Raw genomic sequence first — 22,600 nt, 5'->3', positions numbered from 1 at the left:
ACAGGGACCTTTGCTTTGCCCCCCCAGGAGGAGGAGAGCTCTGGGGAGATGGGTCCCAGGTGGGTGCGAGGGGCTGGGCGTGGGGCTGCTGGGACCACCCGGCCTCCCATTGGGAGCCCTGTGGCCCCCCCCACCTTGGCCCAGGTGTAAAAGCCATCAGTGGGGGCTGCCCCTCCTCCTCCTCCTCCTCCTCCTCTCACCACGATGAAGGCTCTCAGGAGAAGGTGGTTTGTGCTCTTCTTCCTCGCAGCCACAGCCTGGGCACGGGACGCCCTGGGTAAGGGGTGGTTTGGGGGGGGGGGGGGGTTCTACGGGGTTTGGGTGCCCTCCCTGGGGAGGGGGAGCGGGCAGTGCCCCCCGGGGTGGGCACGGGTGACGCCTGGCTGCCGGTGGAGGAGGACCACGGTCTCCTCCCCACCCCCAGGTAGGGCAGGTCTGTGGGTCAGGCTGCCTCAAGCACCAGATTTGGGGCCGCGAGGCCAAATCCAGAGCCCCGGGGTTGGGGGGGGGGGTTTGGGGGGGTGTCAGGTCCTGCATCTCTTCACGGGGACCCTTCTTGGAGCATCACGGTCACCTCGGTGCCCTGGGAGTGACAGCACAGAGCGGCTCAGCCCTCCAGGGCCACCTCCTTCCTTGTAAATGCTAAAATGGGGGGGGGGGACGGGACATCTGAGCCAGAGTCTTGCTCCCCTGGGAGCTGGCAGCATGGGGGGGTCCCCAGTGTGCTGGCTCAGCCCCCCCCCCACTTTCTTCTCCTCGCCCTGCCCCAGTCTCGGTGACATGTGGCCGCGCGTGGCTTGCGGTGGCGGTGCCGGCTGGCCTCCTGGGGAGCCGCGTGGCTGCCGGGGAGCTGACGCTGGGGTCCGGCTGCGGGGTGACCGTCGTCGACGGGGACGGCTACCGGCTGGAACACCCCCTCGGGGGCTGCGGGACCACCCTGGAGGTGAGGGGCTGTGGCGGCGTGGTCCTCCTGGGGGCGGGATGGGAGGGGGTGACACCATGTCCCCCCAGGCGAGGGACGGCGTGGGACGTGCCGAAGCCCCCGCGGTGGGGGAAGGAACCACATCGGGGACGGGTGCGGCGGGACCTCCACGGCCACCCATCTCCCCGGGTTGTCACCGCACCCACGCGTCGGGTGAGCTCCAAGGCTGGACCCCCCCCCCCCCTCCCCCGGGGTCCTGCCGTGTCCCCATGGCAGCACCCACGGGGACAACCTCCCCTTGTGCGTGGGGGTGGGCGCAGGGCTGTTACCAACCACCTGAAACCTGGCTCTCGCCGTGCACCAAGGCGCTTTCTGGCCCCCCCGGGGGGGGGGCCGGGGACAGGGAGGGGACGCCCGCTCTGAGCCGGGTGACACCTCCAGCCCCGCGTCCCTCCCTTCGCTCCCCCAGCTCCTCCGGGACAGCATCCGCTACAGCAACGTCCTCCATTATCGCCCCTCGGCCGGGGGCCCCGTGGCTCGTGCCAGACCCTTCTCCCTCCCCGTGGACTGTTACTACCCCAGGTAAGCGGGGACCCCCCGCCCCATGCCCGAGACCCCTGGCCGTGCCCCGCGATGGGACCCCTCGGTCCCCGGGGGTGTCTCACCTGACCGGAGGATGCTCTGCGGCGCAGGACGGGCAGCGTTTCCTCCATGGCCATCCAGCCCACCTGGGTCCCCTTTAGCTTCACCGTCGCCCACCGGAGACGCTTGCGCTTCGCCCTGGATGCGTACGACAGTGAGTGTGTGTGTGTGGGGGGGGGGACGGGACACCCCAGATTCTCTCATTCCAGTGGGGACCCCCCCTGCCTGGCCATGGCCCCCCGGGGTGACGCTGGGGGACAGCCGCGGGCCGTGTCCCTTCCAGGTTCCTGGTCCTCCCGCCTGCTCCAGCCCAGCTATTCCCTGGGGGAGCTGATCAACATCCAGGCGTCAGTGAGCGCGGACCCCCCCCTGCCCCTCAGGCTCTTCGTGGACCGGTGCGTGGCCACCCCCAGCGCAGCGGCGGCCGCCGGGCTGAGACACGAGGTCATCGCTGACAACGGGTGAGCGGCCGGCTGGTGGCCGCCATCCCCCAATTGCCGCTCTCCCGCCTCGCCGGGACCCCGCCGGTGGTGGCAGAGCCCCACCCCGGGGTGGGGTGGGGGGGACACGGGATGACAGTGACCATCTCGCCCCATCTCCCACCCCGGCAGGTGCCTCCTGGATGGGCAACTGGGTCGTTCCCGCTTCCTCCCCGGGCACGGAGACGGCTTCCTCCGCTTCCAGCTGGACACCTTCCTCTTCCCCAACGCCTCCGGCAGCCAGGTGGGCGCCAGCGGGGTCCAGGGGGGTGCGGGGTGACACCCACCCACCCACCAGTGCGGGGCTGGGGGTGAACGGCGGGGGGGGCGGCTCAGGAGGATGCTTGTCCCCGCAGATCGACCTCCGCTGTCACCTCAAGGCTGTGGCAGAGGGGGCTGCCAGCACCGCCGGCAAAGCCTGTTCCTACGACCGCCTGGCGGCCGCCTGGTGGTCCCCAAATGGGGACGACTGCTCGTGCTGTGGCTCTCCGGCCGGCTGCGGGGGCCGGCGGCGGCGCCGGCTGGCCGGCGGCGAAGGTAAGAAGACCACCCCCCCCAATACACCTTGGTGGCATCCATGAGCCCTAGGGGGGCTGCAGTGTCTGATGGCTTCTCCTTGCAGGGCTTCTGGGGGAAGCCAGCGTCCGTCTGGGTCCCCTGGGGCTGCTCTCGGCGCTCCCCACATCATCCCCGGACCCCACGGCGCTCCCCACATCGTCCCCGGACCCCACGGCGCCGAAGCCCAGCACAGCCCCGTCTCGCCGCCCCTCCGTCCCCGTGGTGCGGGGGGAGAAGAGGGACTCGGGTGAGTGCCAGCTGCCCCCCGCAGTGCTGGGGGGGGGTGGGTAGGGTGACCCCACCGTCCCCCTGACCCCGCTGTCCCCCTCTCCCTGCAGGGCCGGCTCTCCCCATCCCAGCCACCATGCTGGCCATGGTGGCCATGTGCTCCGTCCTCGCCGCCGTGGCCATGGCCGGCTGCTACTGCTCACTGCGGCGTCACCGGCGGCAGGGTGGGGGGACCGAGGTAGCCCCGGGGGAGCCCTGCGCTGTGGCCATGGCCCCCACCGGCCGTGGCCGGGCCGCCCCCAGGAGCCCCCCTGCTCCCGAGGACCTTGCCGTGGTGTGAGCATCCTTGTTTTAGGAATAAAGCTGTGGCCGAAAGGCTGTGTCGGGGCAGTGTGGGAGGGGGCTGTACCCCCCCACCCCCCCCAGCTGCTCGGAGTGGGGGGGTGGGGGGGGATGTGACGTGTCCCCAGTGCTGCCAGGACCCTTTGGGGTACGCTCGGGGGTGCTGCCAGACCCCCCCCCAGTGGGGGAGGGAGGGCTGCGTCCCCAGTGAGCGTGGCTCCTGCGCTGTGACTCCCTGATTTTGGGCTGGGGGGGGGGGGGGGCAGAGTGCTGGTACCCCCTCTGCCTGGCTGTGGGGGGGGTGGAAAGCCCCCTCTCCGGCACAGGGACAGCAGTGTGGTGACCCAGTGCCACGGTGACCCAGTGCCACGCTGCCCTGCAGCCACCATTCCCCTGGGAATGCTCTTGGGGGGGGTAGTTTATGGAGAAGCCGGGGGGGGGGGGCGGGCAAAAGCAGAGCTGGGGGGTGGCGTGGGGTTGTGGGGGCGGGGGGAGGTGTCAGCATCCCATTTGGGAGCTTGTGGGCTCCTGGCTCTGCTCAGGGGGCTGCCATGGGCTGAAGGGGGCTCGCCGCTTGGCCATGGCGGGGGGGGACAGGGCTTGGGGAGGGGGGACATAGGGCTTGGCGGGGGGGGGGGTACACAGGGCTCAGGGGGACCTTGTGCCGCACAGCGAGGGGCTGCCATGGGTGTCCTCGGCTGGCAGCCGGCTGTGCCACGGCCACCGCAGAGCCACCCCCACCCTCGCCTTATCTCCCCCCGCTCCGTGGGGGCAGCGCCAGGTGCAGGATGATGGGGAAGGGGGGGGGGGAAGGTACCACCTGGTCCTCTTTAATTATTTATTGACTTTGGCTCTTTTTTCTTCCCTCCCCTGCCCCCCCCCCCCCCCCCCCCGGCCTTTTCTACCTGGAGTTCTTGGCTTCCGCTCTTGGCTGGCCGCCCCCAAAGCGTGGGGTGTGAAGCCACCGCAGTGGAGAGCAGCCAGCAGCGTCTTGTGGGGGGGGTGGGGGGTGTTATGGAAGGGGGGGGGGATGGAAATAACGATGACAAGACTTAATTTGGGTCCCCACTGCCCTGTCATCTCCTGCAGGCGGGGAGAAAAGGGACTTTGCCGGGGCAGAGCCGAGCTCAGGGGCAGCCTGGACCCATCCCTGCCGGGGGGGGGGGGGGGGGTCAGGGGGGGTAACCGGGGTTGGGGGGGTGCAGCCCCCAGCGATGCTCCCCCGCAGCCCCCAGCTCTGCGTGCAGGGAGGAGGGAGGTGGTTCGGGCCTAATGGCTCTTGATGGATCTTTCTTCCAGGAACTCGTTTGCGGAGTGCTCCATTATTTATTTTATTTATTTTTTTTTTTAAATTTTTTTTTTTTTTAATTTTATTTCTGAGCTGGGGCTGCAAAGGGGGCTGGCGGCAGCTGGTAGCAGGGCTTGAGGTGGTGGTGGTGGGGGGGGGGGACACCCAACAACTTGGGGGGGTGTGTGTGGTTTTGGGGCAGTATTCCTCCCCCCTGCACCCCACTTTCTTCACCGCCACGGGGCAGGTTGTGGGGTCGGAGCATCTTTCCCGTGGGGGGGGGACACACACGATACACACACCCCCACCCCAAAAAAAACCAACCTCATCTGCTCTGTGTCCCTCGGCCACCAGCAAGTGGGTGGGATGGGGCGGGGGGGGGGCCCACTGGTGGGTCGTGGGGGGGCCCACGGCTGGCTCGGGGGTCCATGCGTGGGTCAGGGGGGGTCCACTGATGGGTCGAGGGTCCACCAGTGGCTCGGGAGGCGATGGGTGGCTCGGGGGGGGTCCCACCCCATGGCTCGGGGGTCCGCGGGTGGTCCGCCCCGTGGGTCAGGGGTCCACGCGTGTGTTGGGGGGGGTCCGCCCCGTGGGTCGGGGGTCCACGGGTGAGTCGGGGGGAGTTCACTGATGGGTCGGGGGTCCGCCGGTGGGTCACGGGTCCACGGGGGGGGGGGGGGGGTCGCGGGGGGTCCACGGGTGGCTCGGAGGGCGCCCACGCGTGGGTCGGGGGGGGTCCACCGGTAGATCGGGAGTCCGCGGGCGGGTGGCGGGTGGTCCGCCCCGTGGGTCGGGGGTCCACGGGAGGGGGGGGGGGGGGGTCGGTGCCCCACGGGTGGGCTGGGCGGTGGCCCCGGGGATGCTGCCGCAGCCTCTGACATCAGCCGGGATGCGCCAATGGGCGCTCGGGGGGGGCGGGGTGGGGCGGGGGCGGCCCCGGCGGGGACCGGGCTGCTCCGGGGACCGGAGGCGGGTCGGGTCGGGCCGGGGCGGGGGGTGGTTGGTGGTGGGGGGGGGGGTGGGGGGTCCGTCCCGTTGCCCCCCGCCGGTGCCCCCCCCCGCCGCTGCCTCCATGCAGGGGATGGGGAGCCTGCGGCTGGGCAGCCGCGCCGTCATGTACACGGCAGAGACCCTGCCCAAGGGCAAGAACCGAGTGATGGGGGTGAGTCGGGGGGGGGGGGGGGGGGGCGACTTGGGGAGGGAGGGAGGGAGGGGGGACTGGCACCCCTGGAAAATCCCCCCCCCGACCCATCCCCGAAGGTTTTTGCCCCCTTCTGCTGATCCCCCCGGAGTGACGCTCCGGCCCCAAAGCGGTTCAGGGATGGGGCACCCCGATCCTCGGGGAGGGGTAGCGGGGTGGGGGGGGGCGCGTCGGTCCCACTCTCGCCCTGCCCCATCCCACAGACCATCCAGATCATGACGGGCTTCATGCACATCGGCTTCGGCATCGTCCTGACGATGCTCACCAACGTCTACACCTCCGTCTTCGTCATCGGCGAGATCCCCTTCCTGGGTGGCGTGTCTGTGCGTAGCGCGGGGCCGGGGAGGGATGCCCACCGGGGAGGGGTACCCATGGGGAGGGATGCCCACCGGGGAGGGGTACCCATGGGGTACCCATGGGGAGGGATGCCCACCGGGGAGGGATGCCCACTGGAGGGAGATGCCCACCGGGGAAGGATGTCCACGGGGAGAGTTGCCTACTGGGGAGAGATGCCCACAGGGAAGGATGCCCACCAGGGAAGGATGCCCACCAGGGAAGGATGTCCATGGAGGAAGGAAGCCCGTGGGGAAAGTTGCCTACTGGGGAGAGATGCCCACTGGAGAAGGATGTCTGTGGAGAGGGATGCCCACTAGGGAAAGATGTCCACTAGGAGGGATGCCCACTGAGGAAGGATGCCCACCAGGAAGAGTTGCCCACCAGGGAAGGATGCTCGCAGGGAGAGCTACTGACCAGGGGAGGATGCCCACTGGGATGGATGCCCATGGGCAGAGATGCTCACCAGGGAAGGATGTCCACCAGGGAAGGATGCCCACCAGGGAAGGACACTCACTGGGAGAGTTGCCCACCAGGGAAGGATGCCCACGGGGAGAGGTACCCGCAGGGCAATAATGCCCACCAGGAGAGTTGACTACTGGAGAGAGATGCCCAATGGAGAAGGATGTCCATGGGGAGGGATGTCCACTAGAGAAGGATGCCCACCAGGGAAAGAAGCCCACAGGGAGATCTACCCACTGGCGAAGGATGGCCACTAGGAGAGATGCCCACAGGGACAGTTGCCCACCGGGGAGAGATGCCCACTGAGGAGGGATACCCACCAGGGCGAGATGCCCACCATGAGGGATGCCCATGGAGAGAGACACCCACCAGGGAAGGATGCCCACCGGGCAGAGATGCCCACCAGCATCCCAGGGACTGGGGACAGGGACTCCTAGTCCAGCGGCTGTAAGACCCCAGGACTAACAATGCAGAAGGGGGGAACCACCATGCCCACGCAAGCCATGGGGCCGCCCCCGTGGGCAACTTGTTAATGCTGGGTGGGCGTTTAGTGCCCCGGGGGGGGCTCAGGGTGACCTCGGCGGCGGCTGACTGTCCCCCTCTCTCCCGGCGCAGTTCATCATCTCAGGCTGCCTCTCCATCGGGGCGGAGAAGAGCCCCACGGAGTGCGCGGTGAGTGTCCCCGGGGGTCCCCATTGCGGGGCGGGTGGCGGCAGCTCGACCCCAGGTGAAAGCCATCGGGGCAAAGCCACCTTCGAAGCTCGCGCCGGGCGTTATTTCTGGAAACGAACAACGGGGAAAGAAAAAATCGCCCCTAAAGGCAGCCCGAGCTGTTACCCGCGGCCGCTCCCCTGGGGGCGGGGGTCCCCACGGGCTTTGGGGTGCGACGCCGTCCCCAAAGCTGTCCCCAAAGCCTCTGCGTGCCCGCAGGTGAAGGGCAGCCAGACCATGAACGTCATCAGCGCCATCTTCGCTCTGCTGGGCATCGTCGCCTTCATCGTAGACCTCAACCTCAACGGGCTCTACCGCTCCACCTTCGACTACGAGGGCTATCTCGTCCTGGTAAGCGGGGGCACTGCTGCCCCCCCCCCCTCTGCCAACAACTAGCCTCCGCTTTCGGAGGTTGCCCAGGGCTGGCTGAGCTTGCCCGGATGGGGCTAAACCTTTTGGGAAGCTCCCCTGTCCCCTTCTCCATCCCTCCATCCTCCCCGGGGGCTGTCGTGCCTCCCCCCCGGATGCTCCCCGAGCCCTTCCTCCGTTGAAGGGGGGCTTTGCCGGGTTCCTCCGTGGGGTTCGGCCCCGTTGCCGTTGTTGGGGACCCCATGGCCGGCGGCACTCCGACAGCGGGGGCCGTCTGCCGGCGCGGCGCCCGCGCGCCTGACCTATTTTAGGCCGATACCTCGGGAGATGACTCACGCCCTGGAAGCGCTGGTTTTTCTCCGTAAAAGCCCTAAAAGCGGCGAGACGGAGGGCTCCGAGCGAGACCTCGGCGCCCGCGGAGGCTGCAGCGCTTGGCTGGTGGGAGACGGAGGAGGGGAGCCCTTTGGCGGGGGCCGGGGTGGGGGGGTGGGGGGAGACTGATTTTCCTCCTCCTGGGGGGGTTGCTGATGGGGTTCTCGCCCCCCCCCCCCCCCCCCCCCCCCGCCCCACCTCCCCTTTCTCCCCGTCCTGGAGCTCGCAGGGAACGGGATCTCCATCGTGCTGCTCATCTTCACCATCCTGGAGTTCTGCATCGCCGTGGCCACCGCCAATTTCTGGTGCCGAGCCACTCGCCTCAGCTCTAACGAGGTAGGGCGAAGAGCGGGAGGAGAAAGGCAGCGGGGCAGAGCTCCCCCCCCCCCACCAAGCCGGACCCCCAGCACTGTGTGTCATCGTCGTATTCCTCCTCTCTCTCCCCCAGGCCATGCTCATCGTCCCCAGCGCCACCCGGGTGGACCTGGCGGTGCCACCGGCCGACTTGCCGCAGCCGCCCAGCTACACCGAGGTGATCTACCACCCCAAAGAGCAGCCCACCTAGAAGCCCGGACCAGCTAGAAACGACCCCCCCCTTCCCCCCCACACACACACCCCCCCCCGCCGCTGCATGACAGACCTCCTCCGGGTGCCCCCCGCCCCCGTCCCCCTCCCCGGGGAAAGCATGTCACCCCCATCCCCATGGGAGCGCCCCGGCACCTCCGCCTCCGGGCATGGGTGGGCACGGGGGGTTGGGGTGGGGGGGCACAGGGGGTTGGGGGGGGGATGGAGAAGAAGCCAGAGACCCCACGGGGTGCTGGGTGGCCACCCTGAGCCCTGTGTGTCTCGTCCCCCCCAGGCCCCCCCATCCTCTCCCCGCCCCGGGCAAAAAGCAAGCAGTAGCTCTGGGTTTTTTTTACAGCTGGCCGCCCCCGAAGTCTAACGAGGTGCTGCCCCCCCCCCGCCCCCCACCCCGAGGACATCCGCCATCCCGAAAATGTGCCCCCCCCCACCCCCTCGCCCCCAAGCCGGCTCCCCGCGCCCAGGCCTGCGGCATCCTCCTCCCGCCGCGCATGGATGGGACGCGCTGGTACCCCCCCACCCTCCGCCTCGTCCCCCCCAACCTGAAAGGCAACAAGTTCCCCCCCCGCCATCCCCGCTCCTTCCCAATTTGCCCTCTCCTTGCCCCCCCCCCCGCGCTGGAATTGGGGCTTTTTGCCTGCTGGCTGCTTTGGAAAAGGGGCTTCTCCGGGGGTGGGGGGCAGGGGCTGCATTTTGGGGCTCCGCGGGGGTTTTTCCGCCCCTAAATTACCCCCGTTGGCTGCTGGGGTGGGTTGAGGTCGGGGTGTCGGGGACCTCCTGGAGGTCTGGTGGCCACGGAGCAGGGAGCTCGTAGAGCCCCCCCCCACCCCCCCCAACCCGAGGCATGCCAGGAGCCGCGCCGGTAGCCGGCCCTCGGCTCATAACCCCCCCGGCTTTATTTTATCTTGGAAATAAACGCTCCGGCCAGGCTGGCGTCTCCTCGTTTTTGGGGGTTTCTCAGGGTGGGAGCTACAAATTCCCCCTTGCGGAGTCGCTGGGGGGTGGGGGGGTTTCATCCTGGGGGTCTCCGGGTGCCCATCACCCTCATCAGCCCAGCGCCACCGTCCCCCTGCCTCCCCCCGCTAAGGAAATCTGCCACCCGAAATCCCACCTTCCTTTATATTTTTCGCTATATTTAGCGCTGCCGGAGCAGCTGGTCGGCCGGCGGCGATGCCGGTGACGGCAGCAGCTCCCGGTTCTTACACCAGCCCAGGAGCTTGCCCCCCCCCCCCCTCAACAACCTCACGGTGGTGGGGGGGACCGGAGCTGCTCCTTGGGGTGACACGGGGACACCGGTGCCACGGGCCGCCCCTCCATCCCGTGGGATGGGAAAGAGGGAGCCGATGGGAGCGCCCCGGCCTCGAGTCCCTCAAAAATCGCTCGTCTCGGGGTGGGGGGGGGGTGGTTTAAAAATGGAGAAAAAAGGGCTCTCGGCCCATTTTTTTCACCTGCGGGGAGGTTCGTCGGCTCCTAACGTTACGGGAGCGAGGGGGCAGGAGGAGGCAGGTTATTTAAGGAGCAGCCCGAGCTCATGGAAATTTGGGAATGGGGGGGGGGTGTGTGAGGAAGGAGCCCCCCGGCGCTGATTTTCGGAGAGGCGGGAGCACCCTGGTGAGCTGTCGGTGCCCTACGGTGGGGGGTGGAGGGGACACACACCCCCCCCCCCCCCAGGCTTTTGGGGACAAACCTCACCTCCAGCCCCCCCGGAGGAGCAGGGAGCGCCTGTTTGGGCCGTTCTAAAGGAGTTTGGGGTTGAGTTAAATGGGTTTTTTTTGCTTCTTCCAGCAGCGTTTCCCACCCGTGCCCCCCCTCCTCCCCCCCCTCAGCACCTGCCCTGACAATGCTCACGCTGCTCAGCCAAAGTCTCATGGATTATTCACTCGCTGTCGGTTATTTCTGTTCCCGGCTCTGAAAAAATAATGAGCCGGTTCGGTAGGAAAAGCCCCAGAGATGGGGGTGGGGGGGGTGGGGGGGAGCGGGATGAACAAGATGCTTCCGCTCATCCCCTTTTCACAGCCCGTTTCGGCTCCAGCTCCTCACCTGTGGCTCCGGAGCCTTCCCTATCTCCTCTTCCCAGCCCCGGCGGGGGGGCACTAAAAAGCCCTGTCACCCCCCCGCCACCCAGCCCCAGCCAGGCTGGCAGGTCCTTCTGGCTTTGCCCAGCGTGGTGGGTCCCCTCTTTGCTCATCCTCCACCAGCACCATTTTTTTTTCCCACCCCCCCCCCCCCCCCGGAGCATCCCACTGCCGTGTGCGGAGCCACTGCTGGGTCCCGGCCAGCCTCCTGCCACCGCGGCCAACTGGAAAAATGTCCCCTCCCGTGAAATTGGGCATTACAGAATCACGGACTGGTTTGGGTGGGAAGGGACCTTGAAGACCACCCAGTGGCACCCCCTGCCCTGGGCAGGGACACCTCCCACCAGCCCAGGTTGCTCCAAGCCCCGTCCAACCTGCCCTTGAACCCCCCCAGGGATGGGGCTTCTCTGGGCAACCTGGGCCAGGGGCTCACCACCCTCACAGCCAAGAATTTCTTGCCAATATCTCATCCAAATCTCCCCTCTTTCCGTGGAAAAGCCTTCCCCCTCGTCCCACGGCTCCCCTCCCTGATCCAGAGTCCCTCCCCAGCTTTCCTGGAGCCCCTTGAGGGACTGGAAGGGGCTGGAAGGTCTCCGCGGAGCCTTCTCTTCTCCAGGCTGAACCCCCCCAGCTCTCTCAGCCTGTCCTCCCAGCAGAGGGGCTCCAGCCCTCCCAGCATCTCCGGGGCCTCCTCTGGCCCCGCTCCAACAGCTCCGTGTCCTTCTTGTGTTGAGGCCTCCAGAGCTGGACACGGGACTCCAGGTGGGCTCCTCCAGCATCCTTCCAAGACGCAGGACCCAGATCTGGCTCAGATGGGGACGGAGCTCCCCTGCCCACGGCATCGCTCCTGCGTCTCTTCCGTGCGCTCGCCCCACCAGCACGGGGCAGGGACCTTCCCAGGGCAGAGCTTCTTTGCCCTGAGAAACCCCGCGACGTGTCGGTGAAGCCTTGGAGACGCGCTGGAGCTTTTCTGCGGCGTCAGGAGTTTTACCGGGAGCGAACTGATCAAAAGGCTGGAAACGTGCTGATGGACGCATCTGGGACGGGCTTTAGGAGCGACGCCGCTGCGCCCCAAATGACAGCGCAAACCACATCTCCCCTCCGGATAAACTGCCCAAAAGCACCAAAAGGTGCTTCGGTGGGGGATTCCCTGCTCCAAAAGCCCGTCTCCGGGCGTGGTTTGAGCTCCCTTCTCGCACTGAGGGGCTGGAGCGGGTCCAGAGAAGGGCAACGGAGCTGGTGAGGGGTCTGGAGCAGGAGTCTTGTGAGGAGCAGCTGAGGGAGCTGGGGGTGTTCAGCCTGGAGAAGAGGAGGCTGAGGGGAGACCTTCTCGCTCTCTACAGCTCCCTGAAAGGAGGGGGGAGCCAGGGGAGGGGGATGTCGGTCTCTTCTCCCAAGGAACAGCCGATGGGACAAGAGGAAACGGCCTCAAGTTGCGCCAGGGGAGGTTTAGGGTGGATATTAGGAAAAATTCCTCCATGGAAAGGGTTGTCAAACCTTGGAACAGGCTGCCCAGGGACGTGGTGGAGTCGCCATCCCCGGAGGGATTTAAAAGCCGGGCAGACGCGGTGCGTGGAGATATGGGTTAGTGGTGGGTTTGGCAGCGTCGGGTTGATGGTTGGACTCGATGATCTGAAAGGTCCCGTCCAACCTCCCCAATTCTACGATTCTCTGCCCTTTCCTCCCCGTCGCTTCTCCTCGGGGCAACTGAACTCCCTAAAGCGCCAAAGAGCCCACCACGGCTATTCCCACCAGCGCTGGAGAAGCCACCTCGACCAGTCCCGGGCCCCCAGAAGGGTGAGGACCACCCCAGCGGGCAGCGACGCTCCCCCAGCCCCCCTGCCTGCCTCTGCCTGCTCCTGCCTCCACGTTGCCTAAGCCAGGACGGAAACCTCGGGGTTTAACGCTCTCCCAGGAGGTTCCCTCCATGGGTTTGTGTTTGGGAGACAAAGCGGATCCTGGGATTACGGCCCAGCGGGAAAATAAAACGGTTGGCACCATCACCACCCAGGGGCTGCCGTGCCTCCCAGGGAACACGGCACCGATAAAAAACAGCTGCTTTTTTTTTTTTTTTTTTTTAAAAAAACAAACAAAAAAAAAAGAAAAAACCTGAAACCTGTCCCAGAAAATGCGGCTTTCTCATTCTGGAGCCAGTACCGTAACAGCCCTGTGAGAAACAGAAACACTTGGAGGCGAAGCAAAATGTTGACTCTTGGTATTTTTATGGGGGATAGAAAGTTTTTCACAGGAAGCAGCAACTCTCTGTGAAAAAGCGTTTCTCCGTCGCGATCTATTTTCTTTGGAAAAAACCAGGGCTTTTGGGGTTGGAAAAGGGTTTTTTTTTGGTTCCGCCAGGCTCGTTAAACTTGTCCTGTGCTGGTGAGAGGGGACGTTCGGTGAGAAATACCCCCCCCCACGCCAAGCCGGAGCACCCAGCCAGGCTTCTCCCACCCGTCCCGTGACGTCCTAAGGGACACCAGACCGTTGTGCCGAAGCCATCGATGTCCCCACGGGCGTCCCCAGCCGCCAGAGCCGGGTGTTTCCATTCCTCCAGCCGCGCCGAAAGCCACGGGTGCTCGCGGGGCAGCCGTCTCGCCCGGCGCCGACGCGCAGGCCCGTGCGTGAGCCGCTCCTGGAAAAAAAAGAAGAAAAAAAGAAGCGACGAAAAGATTTCCAGCTGTCGGCAGAGAAAAAATTAAATTAAAAAAAAAAAAAAAAAAAGATTCAAATCCAAGGAACGCATTGTATATATCAGCAAAGCCAGAAATTCCTGCAAATAAAAGGTTGGAAGGCTCCACCGGCCGGGCTTGCCACTTCCCTGCATCTGCTCGGCCAGACGCTTAAAAGCTTCACCTCCTCTGGCATCTGTTTCCAAAATAAATCGTAACATCCTACCTTGGGCTCCTGCCATCCCCAGCTGGAATCTGGCTTTATTTAGAAAGGGAAAAGCGCTTTCTCCACGGCTACCTCGCTCGGGAAAGGGGTTTTGCTCTGCCACTTCGCTAAGCCCGGCCGCCGGGCCGAGGGCAGTCACGGCTGGTTTTGGCCGAAAGGCTGAAACTTCAGGAATGCTTTAGGAATCTGAAAAGGCGGATTTGGGAGGAAATCCACCGTAGCGGGCGGTTTTCGGCTGGGAACACAAGCTGGAGGACACCCTGCCTGTGTAAAAGGCTAAAGAGGGGATCCCAGCATTTCCACGGGTGCTAAAGTGTTCCTTACCCCTCGGGTGCTGGAACGAGACGCCGGGACTCGTTAGCATCGGGGTGTTGAGAGAGGTTCTCCCTCCGGAGACACGCGCTGACGAGTTACCAGCAGCAATTAAAGGCCAAGAGGCATCGGCAGGGCGACGAACAGGCTGGGTTGAATCTGATCCATGGCCGTGTTTTTCCTGGAAAGCCGCTGCCGCCAGTTGCAGCCCTTTACAAGGCCAAGTGCTCGCTCGCTCCCCCGCCGGCGCTGCGGGATGGAGGAAAACCACCGGTGGGATGGAGGAAAGCCACCGGCGGGATGGAGGAAAGCCACCGGCAGCTCCTCCCCAGCACGCAGAGGGGCCGCAGGCGCTGTCGGCAGCAGTTTTTCTCCTCCGCCTGGTGTTTCCCACTGTGGGACGGGGGATGCAGGTGGGCTGCGGTGCCTGGCGAGCCCCCCGCCCTCTCATCCCGCTGCCTGCCCGGGAGATTTGAGTCGCTGGCCGTTCCTTGCTGGCCAGGTCTGTCCTCCCGGCTCTTTTTCCGAGACCCGATTTTGGTGTCGTTGCCCCCCTGGCTTCCAGCTACGGGCAAATCTTCTGGGGTCAGTGCTCTGGGTTTACCAGCTAAACAACTCCTGTTCTTGTGCCGAAAATCCTCCCGTTCCCCCGGTGCGTGGGAGCATGGGGAGGGCACGGACCAACCGTGCTGCCTCTCGTTAGCCACCGGCCACGGAGCTTGGGAAACGCTCTTGGTATAAAGACCCAAAATGGGAGAAGGGAAGAGCTGAGACTTGCCTGGCGTCCTGCTCCTTCCTCTGCAGCACCATCCCGCTCCCAGGCTCGTGGCCATCGCCCCAGTTAGCCGCCGGTCAGTCCCTTGGTTTCCCTGCCCAAACCATGAGACAGCCCGTGCGGGAGAGACGGAGAGAAAAACCTTCAGAAAAGTGGCCTAAAACCCATAAATTCTGCAGGGAAACGTGGCCGGACAACTTTGCTCCAGCGTCTCTGCAAACTCAAGAGACGAGGCGGAACGTGGGATTGCTGCTGGTCGCTCCGCTCTCCCGGGACACACCGAGCCGTGGCTGCTCTCCGTGACCCTGTGCCCAGCTTTGGCATCACCGATCCCCCGCTTTGCCCCCGATTTCCCGGGATGGGAAATCGCACCCCACTGCTGGCCCCAGCTCTGGAAGCCTCTGCCGAGCTCTGGAAGCCATGTGCCTCCAAACCAGGCGTCTCAGCTCCCTCTAGGGCCAAAGGAGAGGAAAAGGCACTTCCAAAAGTTGCTCCACCTGCTCCTAAAATCCTAAAATCGGGCTGCGGAGGGTTCTGCCCGCCCCCCCCGGTTCTGAGGTGAGAGGCTCAGGCAGAGATGGGTGTTTGGGGTGCCCGTGGCCACCAACGCGGTGGGAAGCCAGCCCTAGTTGCCTGCAGCCAAGCTCAGAGGTGCCAGAACCCTGTGCTTAAACATTCCTGCTCCGCCAGGGAAGAGCTGGGATAAAGCCTCGGGCGGTGGTCGGATATTTGCAGCCTCCAAGGGAGGAAAAAGCCCAGAGGGGGGGGTCCCAGAGCCACATCTGCCAGTCCCTGCGCCCTCCCGCCTGCTCCACGAACCGAACCAGACCGTGTCCTGTTTGTCCCTCGGCCCCTTCTCCTGCACGTTCCTGCCGGGAATGAGGGGCTCCATTCCCAGAGCTGGAGCTCTCCGCTGCACCCAGAGCTGGGGACTTTACTGAGCGCAGGGGACAATCAGGACAAGAGGGGAGGGGACCGGCACCCAGCATCCTACCCCACAGCATCCTACCCCGCACCCCTCCAACATCCAGGAAACCTGGGGGGTCCTCACGGGCCGGCGGGGAAGGACCCCCAGCCCTCCTGGCGAGCAGATGGGGACGGCGGCCACGAAGGAAATAGCTGTTTTCTGGCAAACCTGGAGACTGGTGGCCGGCGGAGGGAGGAAGGGGCCTCCGAGCTTGCCCCTCGGGAGCCCCTCGCCATGTGCGGTGGCTCCGTTCCCAGGCTGAGCTCTCATTTCCTATCGGAAACAACCGCATCTCCTTTCCCTTCGGCTCCCGCCGGGCCCACGCCGGAGCCGGCCGGTACCGCACGCCGTGCTGCCGTGTCCCCCCGCCTCTGGCTCGCTCCTGCGGGTGGCCTGTCCTCAGCGGGGGACAGACCCACAGGGTCGAGGCACTCGTGACGGAAGGAGAACCCCAAAGAAAATAAAAAGGCAATAAAGGAGCTTCCCTTTATAGGCTAACGGGGTTTATAATGTTTGTGCCATGTCCTGTTTCGCTCCTTCCTTTTCCTGTAAGGGAAACTGCCAGGGCTGGCTGTCTAACGAGGGCAGCCAAACGAATCGCCAAGCGCCTCGTTAGGACCCTGGCATGTGGCTAATTGCGCAGATGATGCCCGAGCAAAGCGTCCGCAACTGGGGATGGAGTGAACTCGCCCAAGAGTGGGCAGGGGAGGGGTGTCTCCTCCTCGGAGCATCCCAAGGGACAAGTCTCCAACCCCCGTCCCCAGGCTGCAGCAAAGCCCTCGGAGCGGGTGCCCACCTCGGGCTTGCAAAGCCCCTCTCTCCCCGTCTCCCCCTCCCTCCGCCCCGGGCACACGGGACGGTGCCTGCGGGGTTTTTACCAGCCTCTCTCCCCTCCGTTGGCAAAGCCGCCTCGTTGAGCAAGAGGGGCCTGACGAGATTTCCATGAACAAACTTCCCGCGGGGAGCAAAGGGCAGCGGGATCCCGTCCCTGCCCGACCACCACTTCCCGAGGAGATTCGGACAGCAAAGGGACGGCTAACGGTGGCTGTGGGGAGGAGGAGGAGGGCAAGCCCAGGCTGAAGGAGGTACCTGGGTGGGGGGAGAGGTGTAGGGGGCAGGATGGGGTGTGGGACGTCCTTGTAAGAGGATGTCAGTGCTTCTTGTGTCATCGCTCACGTGGACACGTCCCACGTTCTGCTCCCTGGGCAGGCTGTGAGCCCACCTGGTCCTTCAGCTTCCCCAGCCCCGCTCTGCCCACAGGCGATGGCGGCCACCACCACGGTGACCGACTCCGGGAGCATGAGGATCATCACGGAGGTCATCCCGGCCACAGACCCCCGAGCGGCCCAGCTGACCTCCGCCTCCAGCCCGTCCACGCCTGCCGTGTCGTCGTTTCAAGTCAGAGGTTTCAGACGGGCTCAGCCCAAGGCGCTGGGGGTGAGACGCGGCATCCCAGGGGGACGGGACACCTCGGGGGCAAAGCAGGGACCGAATATCCCCAGGGATTGTCCTGCTTGAGGTCCTCCTCGGCTGGGGCTCCCTTTGCCGGCTCACGCCGCTGTGCCAGGACACGGTGTGACAGTGGGATGGGGTGGGACACAGCTAACAGCAACGGTGATGTCCATCCTTTGCCGGTGCTGGCAGACAGGCAGCGCTTTGGGCCAAGAGTGACCGGGGGGATCCCTCTCCCCCGTCCTTCCCCAGACCATCCACATCTTCACCGGGATCATCCACATCTGCTTCGGGATCATCCTGACGGTGTCAGAGCATGGGACCCTTTCCCTCCCTGTGGCCAGCGGGGTCCTCTTCTGGCTTGGGCTCCTGGTAAGCAGGGACATACCTGGCCTTCACCTCCTTGCCGTCCGACGAGGACAGGGGGATCTCAGTGGATTGGGGACCAGATCCCCTCGTCACCAGGGCCTCCTCTGTCCCCTCTGGGAATGGAGGGGGTGTGCATGAAGCCCTGAACACCGATTCGCAGCCAGAGGGGTGCCAGGACATGCGGGATGGGTGACAGGAAAGGGTGCCTTGCTGCTGACGCCCTCCTCCTCCTGTTTTCGGAGCAGCTCCTGGTCTCAGGCTCTCTGCTGGTGGAAAGCGAGAAAAGAGATAACATCTTGCTGGTAAGAGGGTCCTATGCGGCCAGGCCAGGAGGGATAAAGCGTCCCCCCTGTTGCTTCTGTGACTTCTGCCCCTTCCAGTGGCTGGTGGGACCCCTCCACAGCCTGGATTCACCCCGCAGGGTCTACAGAGAGGCACCCTCGGTGTCTCACCCTCAGGAGGCGCCCAGCTCTCTCCTCATCAACCGGAGGGTGGGCAATCCTTCACGCTTCAGGGCCTCCACGAGACCCTTGGGGCCTGGTGGAGTCACTCTCAGACGATGGGGACAAAAGGTGTCATGGAGGGTGGCTGCCCTGGGTGGCTTCTCCAGGAATATAATTGTCCTGAGTTGAATAATCCAGGTCGGAGCTGCCCCTTGCTCAGACAGCTCAAACAGAAACCCCAGGCAGTGTTTCCCTCGGCTCTGCGGCACCTCATGGGGGTCTCTGGCAGGGTGGGCGTCCTGCTGCCACCCGCACAGCTCCTGCGCTCTTGGTGGGAGCGGAAGGGACAGAGCTGCTGATGGCGAGGTGACCCACACAGGTGAAGATCTGCTGCGTCGTCAACATCGGGGTCATCCTGAGCACGCTGGTGGCCACCCTCGTCCACACCACGGCCATCGCTCACGACATCCCCGGCTGCGAGAACAACATGCCATACCAGCTAAAAGCCGAATGGTGCTTCGAAGCTGAGAACAAGGTAAAGCCTCCTGGTCCTGCTCAGGCGGCGGGTCCGAGCCTCCTGCCACTGCGCGGGACGAGCAAACGGGGCGGTTGCCACCCAGGGAAGGGGGGGACAAAGGACCCGCTGGGCCCTTCCACTCTCCTCCTCGCAGATGCTGAGCAACGGGCTGGACTCCATGTTCGTCATCTTCTGCCTCCTGGAGTTCTGCGCGGCGGTGGTGGCCCTGGCCTTTGGCTACGACGCCATCAAGCAGCACAACTACACGCGCATGGTGAGGGAGACCAGGGGTGCCGGCTCCGGTGTTTTGCTGGGAGCGGGGCAGCGTTACCCTTCCTCCGAGGGGCTGCCCCATGGAGGTCTCTCTGCGTTACCCCAAAAAGCGGGATTTCCCCCCTTTTATCCTCTCCCAGGCGCTGTAGCCACGGCCGAGCCCGCAGCCATCCCATTAAGAAGCACCGCACGCTCCAGCCCCGCTGCAGCCGAGGTGCCGGAGCCCGGTAGGGCCTCCCTGGGGCCTGATGGTGGAGCCCATCGGAGCCCGAGATCCCTCCGTGGCCTGGGCCTGGGCCTGTCCCTGATGAGGCTGCTCTCCTCCGCGGGTTTGCCCCCCCAATAAAGGCCTTTCCCCCCTTCCCAGGCCACGGATCTCTCCGGGGCTCCCTCAGAGGTTGGGGGGGGGGGGTCTCGTACCGGGTGGGACTGGGGCGGGGGTGGAAGGCAGGGAGAAGGGGTCGCCGCGGTGATGGGCACCGCTACAGGCCTGCCCGGCACAAACATGGCGGCCTCCACCCGACGCCGTCGGGGAGGAAGGAGGAGGCGGGAAGCGCTGCCCGACACTAAAATGGCGGCCGGAGGTGTCGGGGGGGGTGGAGCTCGGCGTCGCGGCGCTTCCGCTCTGCGCATGCGCGCGGCGGCGGCGCCTCGCTGACGCCATCACCCGGCGCCGGCAGGAAAGGCGCCGCGTGGAGAATGGAGGGGGAGCGCGGGGCGGGCCCGGGCCCTGAGGAGCCCAGCGGGGAGGCCCCGGCCCCGGCCCCGGCCCCGGCCCCGGCCCCGGCCCCGGCCCCGGCCCGGCGGCGTCGGAAAGCCGCCAAGAAGCGAAAGGAGGCGGTGGCAGCCATCCCGCGGGGCAGGCCCAAGTCGGGGCGGGTGTGGAAGGACCCCGGCAAAAAGAGGTGGACGCCGTGGGGGGGGGGGTTGTCAGGCCTCTGGGAGGGGTCTCCGCGGTCGGGGGAGGTTGTGGTGGAGGCAGGGCTGTTGGGGGGAGTTCTTGAGCGCGGGGGGAGGCTCTGCGGGTGCTTTGGGGGGAGACTGGTGGGGGAGTTCAGGGTCGTTGTGGGGGTGGGTGGGCCCGGGAGGGACGTGGGGCCTTGGGGCCGGTTCGTAGGAGGACTGTGGGGTTATCCATAGACTTTAGGGAGGACCTGGAGAGGACAGAGCTGCTCTGGAGGAGTCCTGAGCTGGGGGGAAGGTTTGGAGGGGATATTGAGGACCCAGGGCTGCTTTATGGGAGCCCTGAGCTGGGGGGGATGATTTGAAGGGGATGTCAAGGGGTCAGGGCTGCTTTGGGGGAGTCCTGAACTGGGGGGAAGGTTTGGAGGGGATATTGAGGGGCCAGGGCTGCTTTATGGGAGTCCTGAGCTGGGGGGGATGATTTGGAGGGGATGTCAAGGCGTCAGGGCTGCTTTGGGGGAGTCCTGAGCTGGGGGGAAGGTTTGGAGGGGATGTCGAGGGGCCGGGGCTGCTTTAAGGGAGTCCTGAGCTGGGGGTAAGGTTTGAAGGGGATGTCGAAGGGCCGAGGCTGCTGTGGGAGGCTCTGAGCTGGGGGAGTTTCACAGAGTTCTGACCCGAAGAGCTTCTGGAGAGGGCCCAGAGCTGGGGAAGGCCGCCTAGGGTTTCTGTGAGCCATGGGGAGCTCAGCTCTGCTCCCTCCGGCTGCTGACACGGCCCATCTGCCTGCTTAGGTTCTCACACATGATCCAGGATAAGGCCCTTCGCACCTCCTGGGCACGGAAAATGAAGGAGCGGCAGGAGAGGAAGCTCGTCCGGGATCTGGCGCGGCAGCTGCAGGAGGGGAAGCAGAGAGAGCGAGAGGTAACGGGGCTCTGGAGCTGGGCCTTGGGCTCAGGACCCTGCAGGCAGCGTCGCCCAGCCCCTCTGTGCCTGCTGTCTCCGTGGGGCAGGTTTCCTGCTCCAGATGGGGGCTCTGCTGTCCCGGCCCTCGGCTGGAGCTGCCCGCTCCCTTTGCCAGGGCGAACTCGGGGCTGCGTTGCAGAGTCAGACCTTGACTGGAGACTTTCCACCTCTCTCCGTACACAACTCTGTGTTTCTCCCCCCATCCTGGGCCCCGGGATCGTGGCATTATTGTGGCAGAGCCCTGCATTCCTCGCAGCGAGCCCAAACCCCACCGGCTGCCCTTCTCCTGGCCAGCTGGGACAGTGAATTCCCTGTCGTCCTGCCAAATCTGCGACAGTCACGTGCTGCAAGTCACTGACTCGGAATAAACTCATTCAGTCAGTTCAGGCCTCGTGTCCGGGGGGGGGAAAGCGCCACTGGCTTGGCTTTGTGCAGCAGGTTTCATGCTTGGGCAGGTGTTGCTCATGCTGCCGTGGCCGTGCATCTTCCTGACTGGCATCTGCATCAGCCACGGGTCAGTACTGGTTTGGGTTTGAGCCCGGAGGGAGGGATGGACCCAGAGGGAACGTTTTGGTGCTGCTCCTGCAGGAGAAGAAGCGGCGGCGGGAGGAGAACCTGAAGCGGCGCCTGGAAAACGAGCGGAAGGCGGAGATTGTCCAAGTGGTGAGTCTTGGCCCCGCTCCTGGCTGGGGGCACCGCGATGAGCTCCACACCCTGGGCGCTGGGCTCCAGTTTGCTCCAGTTCCTCTCCCCGGCTCCTCCTTTGAAGGGTGCTGCGGGCAGCGCTGGGAGGACTGGGGAAATCCAGCCTGGCTGCACCAGGAGGGTGTCTCCCCTGCTGAGCAGGCAGATGGTGTCCTGCAGGGTGGGGACGGGGGGCACAACCCTTTCAAGCTTGAGAAAAGCCGGGAGGGGGTCGCCCTGGGGACCGCTGGCACGCGGGGTGATAGAGCAAGGGAAATTCGGCATCAACGGGGCTTTCATGTGTGGAAATCCTGGCTTTTCCATCGGGAAAGGACCCGGGAGCTCAGGGTGGGTGTGGTGAAGACCTGCACAGCCATGTGGTGGTGGCGAGGATGGGGTTGTCACCTGTCCCCTCCGACACAGGAGCCTGGGGCAACACGGAGACGTTCCCAGGGGGCAGTTTTAGGATAAACCTGATCAGGAAACAGATGGCTCCGTGTACAGACTTTGGTCATTGCTACATCCGCTGCTTCGGCAGCGGGAGGAAGAAGATCCCATCCCGCAGCTCCGTGTGGAGGGGCCTGGCTCTGGTTGTGCCTGGGGATGGGAAGCTGGGAGCCCTGCTGTGCCCGTCCCGCCTGGCTCCCCCCGGCACCGTCTCTGTGCCTGAAACCCACCCTCTTCCCTCCGCCCACAGATCCGGAACCCGCTGAAGCTCAAGCGGGCGAAGAAGAAGCAGCTGCGGCGGGTGGAGAAGCGGGACACGCTGGCCCTGCTCCAGAAGGCGCCCGTGCGGCGCAAAGCAGCCACGGAGTGAGACGGGGAGACGGGATTTCTGCCGGTCCTGCTCCTCTCCAGGGACGTTTCCTCGGCTCGGTGGGCAGGAGTCGCCGCCCGGGCCCTCGGTGTTGGACAGCCAGAAGGACAGAGCTGCGCCGTGACCCTCGGGAACCAGCTGCTGGATCGCCCCCCCCCCCCGCCCTGTGAATTAGGGGGGCTGGAAGAACTGCTTCACCTGCCCAAATCTGCTTTGTCTTTATAAAAATGAATAGGAACTGACCCAGAGCTCTTCTCCAACGGCGTGGCGGGGGCGGGGGGGGCCTGATGGCTCCCGCTCAGGGCCTTCCCTCTGCCGAGGCAGATCCCCCTCAGCCTTCCTGGGGTCGCAGAGCACCGTGTTCCCTCGCCCCCCGAGGCTGCCCTTCCTTCGAGAGGGGCCTCATCCCCCTGGGAATGAGCCCTGGAGCCTGTCACAAAGGGAGGGGGCCCATCTCCCTTGCGTTGCGGAGATGGGAGGCGGGGGGGGGATGCACGGTGAAGCTGTCGCCCTTCTCCGGGGGTGCTGGGGGCCAGGGTGGGTTTGGGGAGGCGGGGGGAAGGAAGGAGCTTAAGTTGGGGAAACCCACATGGATCTCTTCACCTTCCTGGTTTTTCTTGCTGTATAAACCCCCCCCCTTTCTCCATCCCTCTTGAGGGCTCTGTC

General features: G+C 65.4%; 4 protein-coding genes across 9 annotated transcripts; all 4 read left to right on the top strand.

Annotated features, from left to right (window-relative positions):
• Nucleotides 1–3: 3 nt before the first annotated feature.
• On the top strand, nucleotides 4–2,892 carry LOC134514187 (zona pellucida sperm-binding protein 3-like). The gene is made up of 8 exons (XM_063331603.1): nucleotides 4–277; nucleotides 771–943; nucleotides 1,392–1,504; nucleotides 1,615–1,718; nucleotides 1,848–2,025; nucleotides 2,176–2,287; nucleotides 2,400–2,580; nucleotides 2,666–2,892. The coding sequence occupies exons 1-8, from the start codon at nucleotides 205–207 to the stop codon at nucleotides 2,890–2,892; spliced, it is 1,161 nt and encodes a 386-aa protein (XP_063187673.1). The 5' UTR covers nucleotides 4–204.
• A 2,481-nt stretch (nucleotides 2,893–5,373) lies between these two features.
• On the top strand, nucleotides 5,374–9,418 carry LOC134515406 (membrane-spanning 4-domains subfamily A member 12-like). 3 transcript variants are annotated; one of them, XM_063334346.1, is made up of 7 exons: nucleotides 5,374–5,621; nucleotides 5,864–5,983; nucleotides 7,071–7,127; nucleotides 7,386–7,517; nucleotides 8,137–8,243; nucleotides 8,356–8,439; nucleotides 8,830–9,418. In XM_063334346.1, exons 1-7 carry the CDS (start codon nucleotides 5,532–5,534, stop codon nucleotides 9,212–9,214), a joined length of 975 nt encoding a protein of 324 aa, XP_063190416.1. In that variant the 5' UTR covers nucleotides 5,374–5,531; the 3' UTR covers nucleotides 9,215–9,418. The 3 variants fall into 3 exon arrangements, with proteins under 3 accessions (XP_063190416.1, XP_063190419.1, XP_063190418.1); XM_063334349.1 differs by having other exon boundaries at nucleotides 8,130–8,243; nucleotides 8,830–8,973; XM_063334348.1 differs by lacking the exon at nucleotides 8,830–9,418 and having other exon boundaries at nucleotides 8,130–8,243; nucleotides 8,356–8,519.
• A 6,972-nt stretch (nucleotides 9,419–16,390) lies between these two features.
• On the top strand, nucleotides 16,391–18,945 carry LOC134514515 (membrane-spanning 4-domains subfamily A member 15-like). Of its 3 annotated transcripts, none has more exons than XM_063332433.1 (7): nucleotides 16,391–16,598; nucleotides 16,723–16,950; nucleotides 17,218–17,337; nucleotides 17,580–17,636; nucleotides 18,157–18,312; nucleotides 18,449–18,568; nucleotides 18,708–18,945. In XM_063332433.1, the coding sequence occupies exons 2-7, from the start codon at nucleotides 16,777–16,779 to the stop codon at nucleotides 18,714–18,716; spliced, it is 636 nt and encodes a 211-aa protein (XP_063188503.1). In that variant the 5' UTR covers nucleotides 16,391–16,598; nucleotides 16,723–16,776; the 3' UTR covers nucleotides 18,717–18,945. The 3 variants fall into 3 exon arrangements, with proteins under 3 accessions (XP_063188503.1, XP_063188504.1, XP_063188502.1); XM_063332432.1 differs by having other exon boundaries at nucleotides 16,451–16,598; nucleotides 16,774–16,950; nucleotides 18,708–18,943; XM_063332434.1 differs by lacking the exon at nucleotides 17,580–17,636 and having other exon boundaries at nucleotides 16,394–16,598; nucleotides 16,774–16,950; nucleotides 18,708–18,944.
• Nucleotides 18,946–19,124: 179 nt separating this feature from the next.
• On the top strand, nucleotides 19,125–22,176 carry CCDC86 (coiled-coil domain containing 86). Of its 2 annotated transcripts, XM_063332316.1 has the most exons (4): nucleotides 19,212–19,472; nucleotides 20,262–20,391; nucleotides 21,022–21,096; nucleotides 21,815–22,176. In XM_063332316.1, exons 1-4 carry the CDS (start codon nucleotides 19,267–19,269, stop codon nucleotides 21,932–21,934), a joined length of 531 nt encoding a protein of 176 aa, XP_063188386.1. In that variant the 5' UTR covers nucleotides 19,212–19,266; the 3' UTR covers nucleotides 21,935–22,176. The 2 variants fall into 2 exon arrangements, with proteins under 2 accessions (XP_063188385.1, XP_063188386.1); XM_063332315.1 differs by lacking the exons at nucleotides 21,022–21,096; nucleotides 21,815–22,176 and adding an exon at nucleotides 20,549–21,004 and having other exon boundaries at nucleotides 19,125–19,472.
• Nucleotides 22,177–22,600: the final 424 nt, after the last annotated feature.

The sequence above is a fragment of the Chroicocephalus ridibundus genome, chromosome 4 (genome assembly GCF_963924245.1).
Source record: "Chroicocephalus ridibundus chromosome 4, bChrRid1.1, whole genome shotgun sequence".
Classification (NCBI taxonomy): domain Eukaryota; kingdom Metazoa; phylum Chordata; class Aves; order Charadriiformes; family Laridae; genus Chroicocephalus; species Chroicocephalus ridibundus.
Note: the sequence above shows the minus strand (reverse complement) of the source record. Positions and strands in the feature narration are given on the sequence as shown.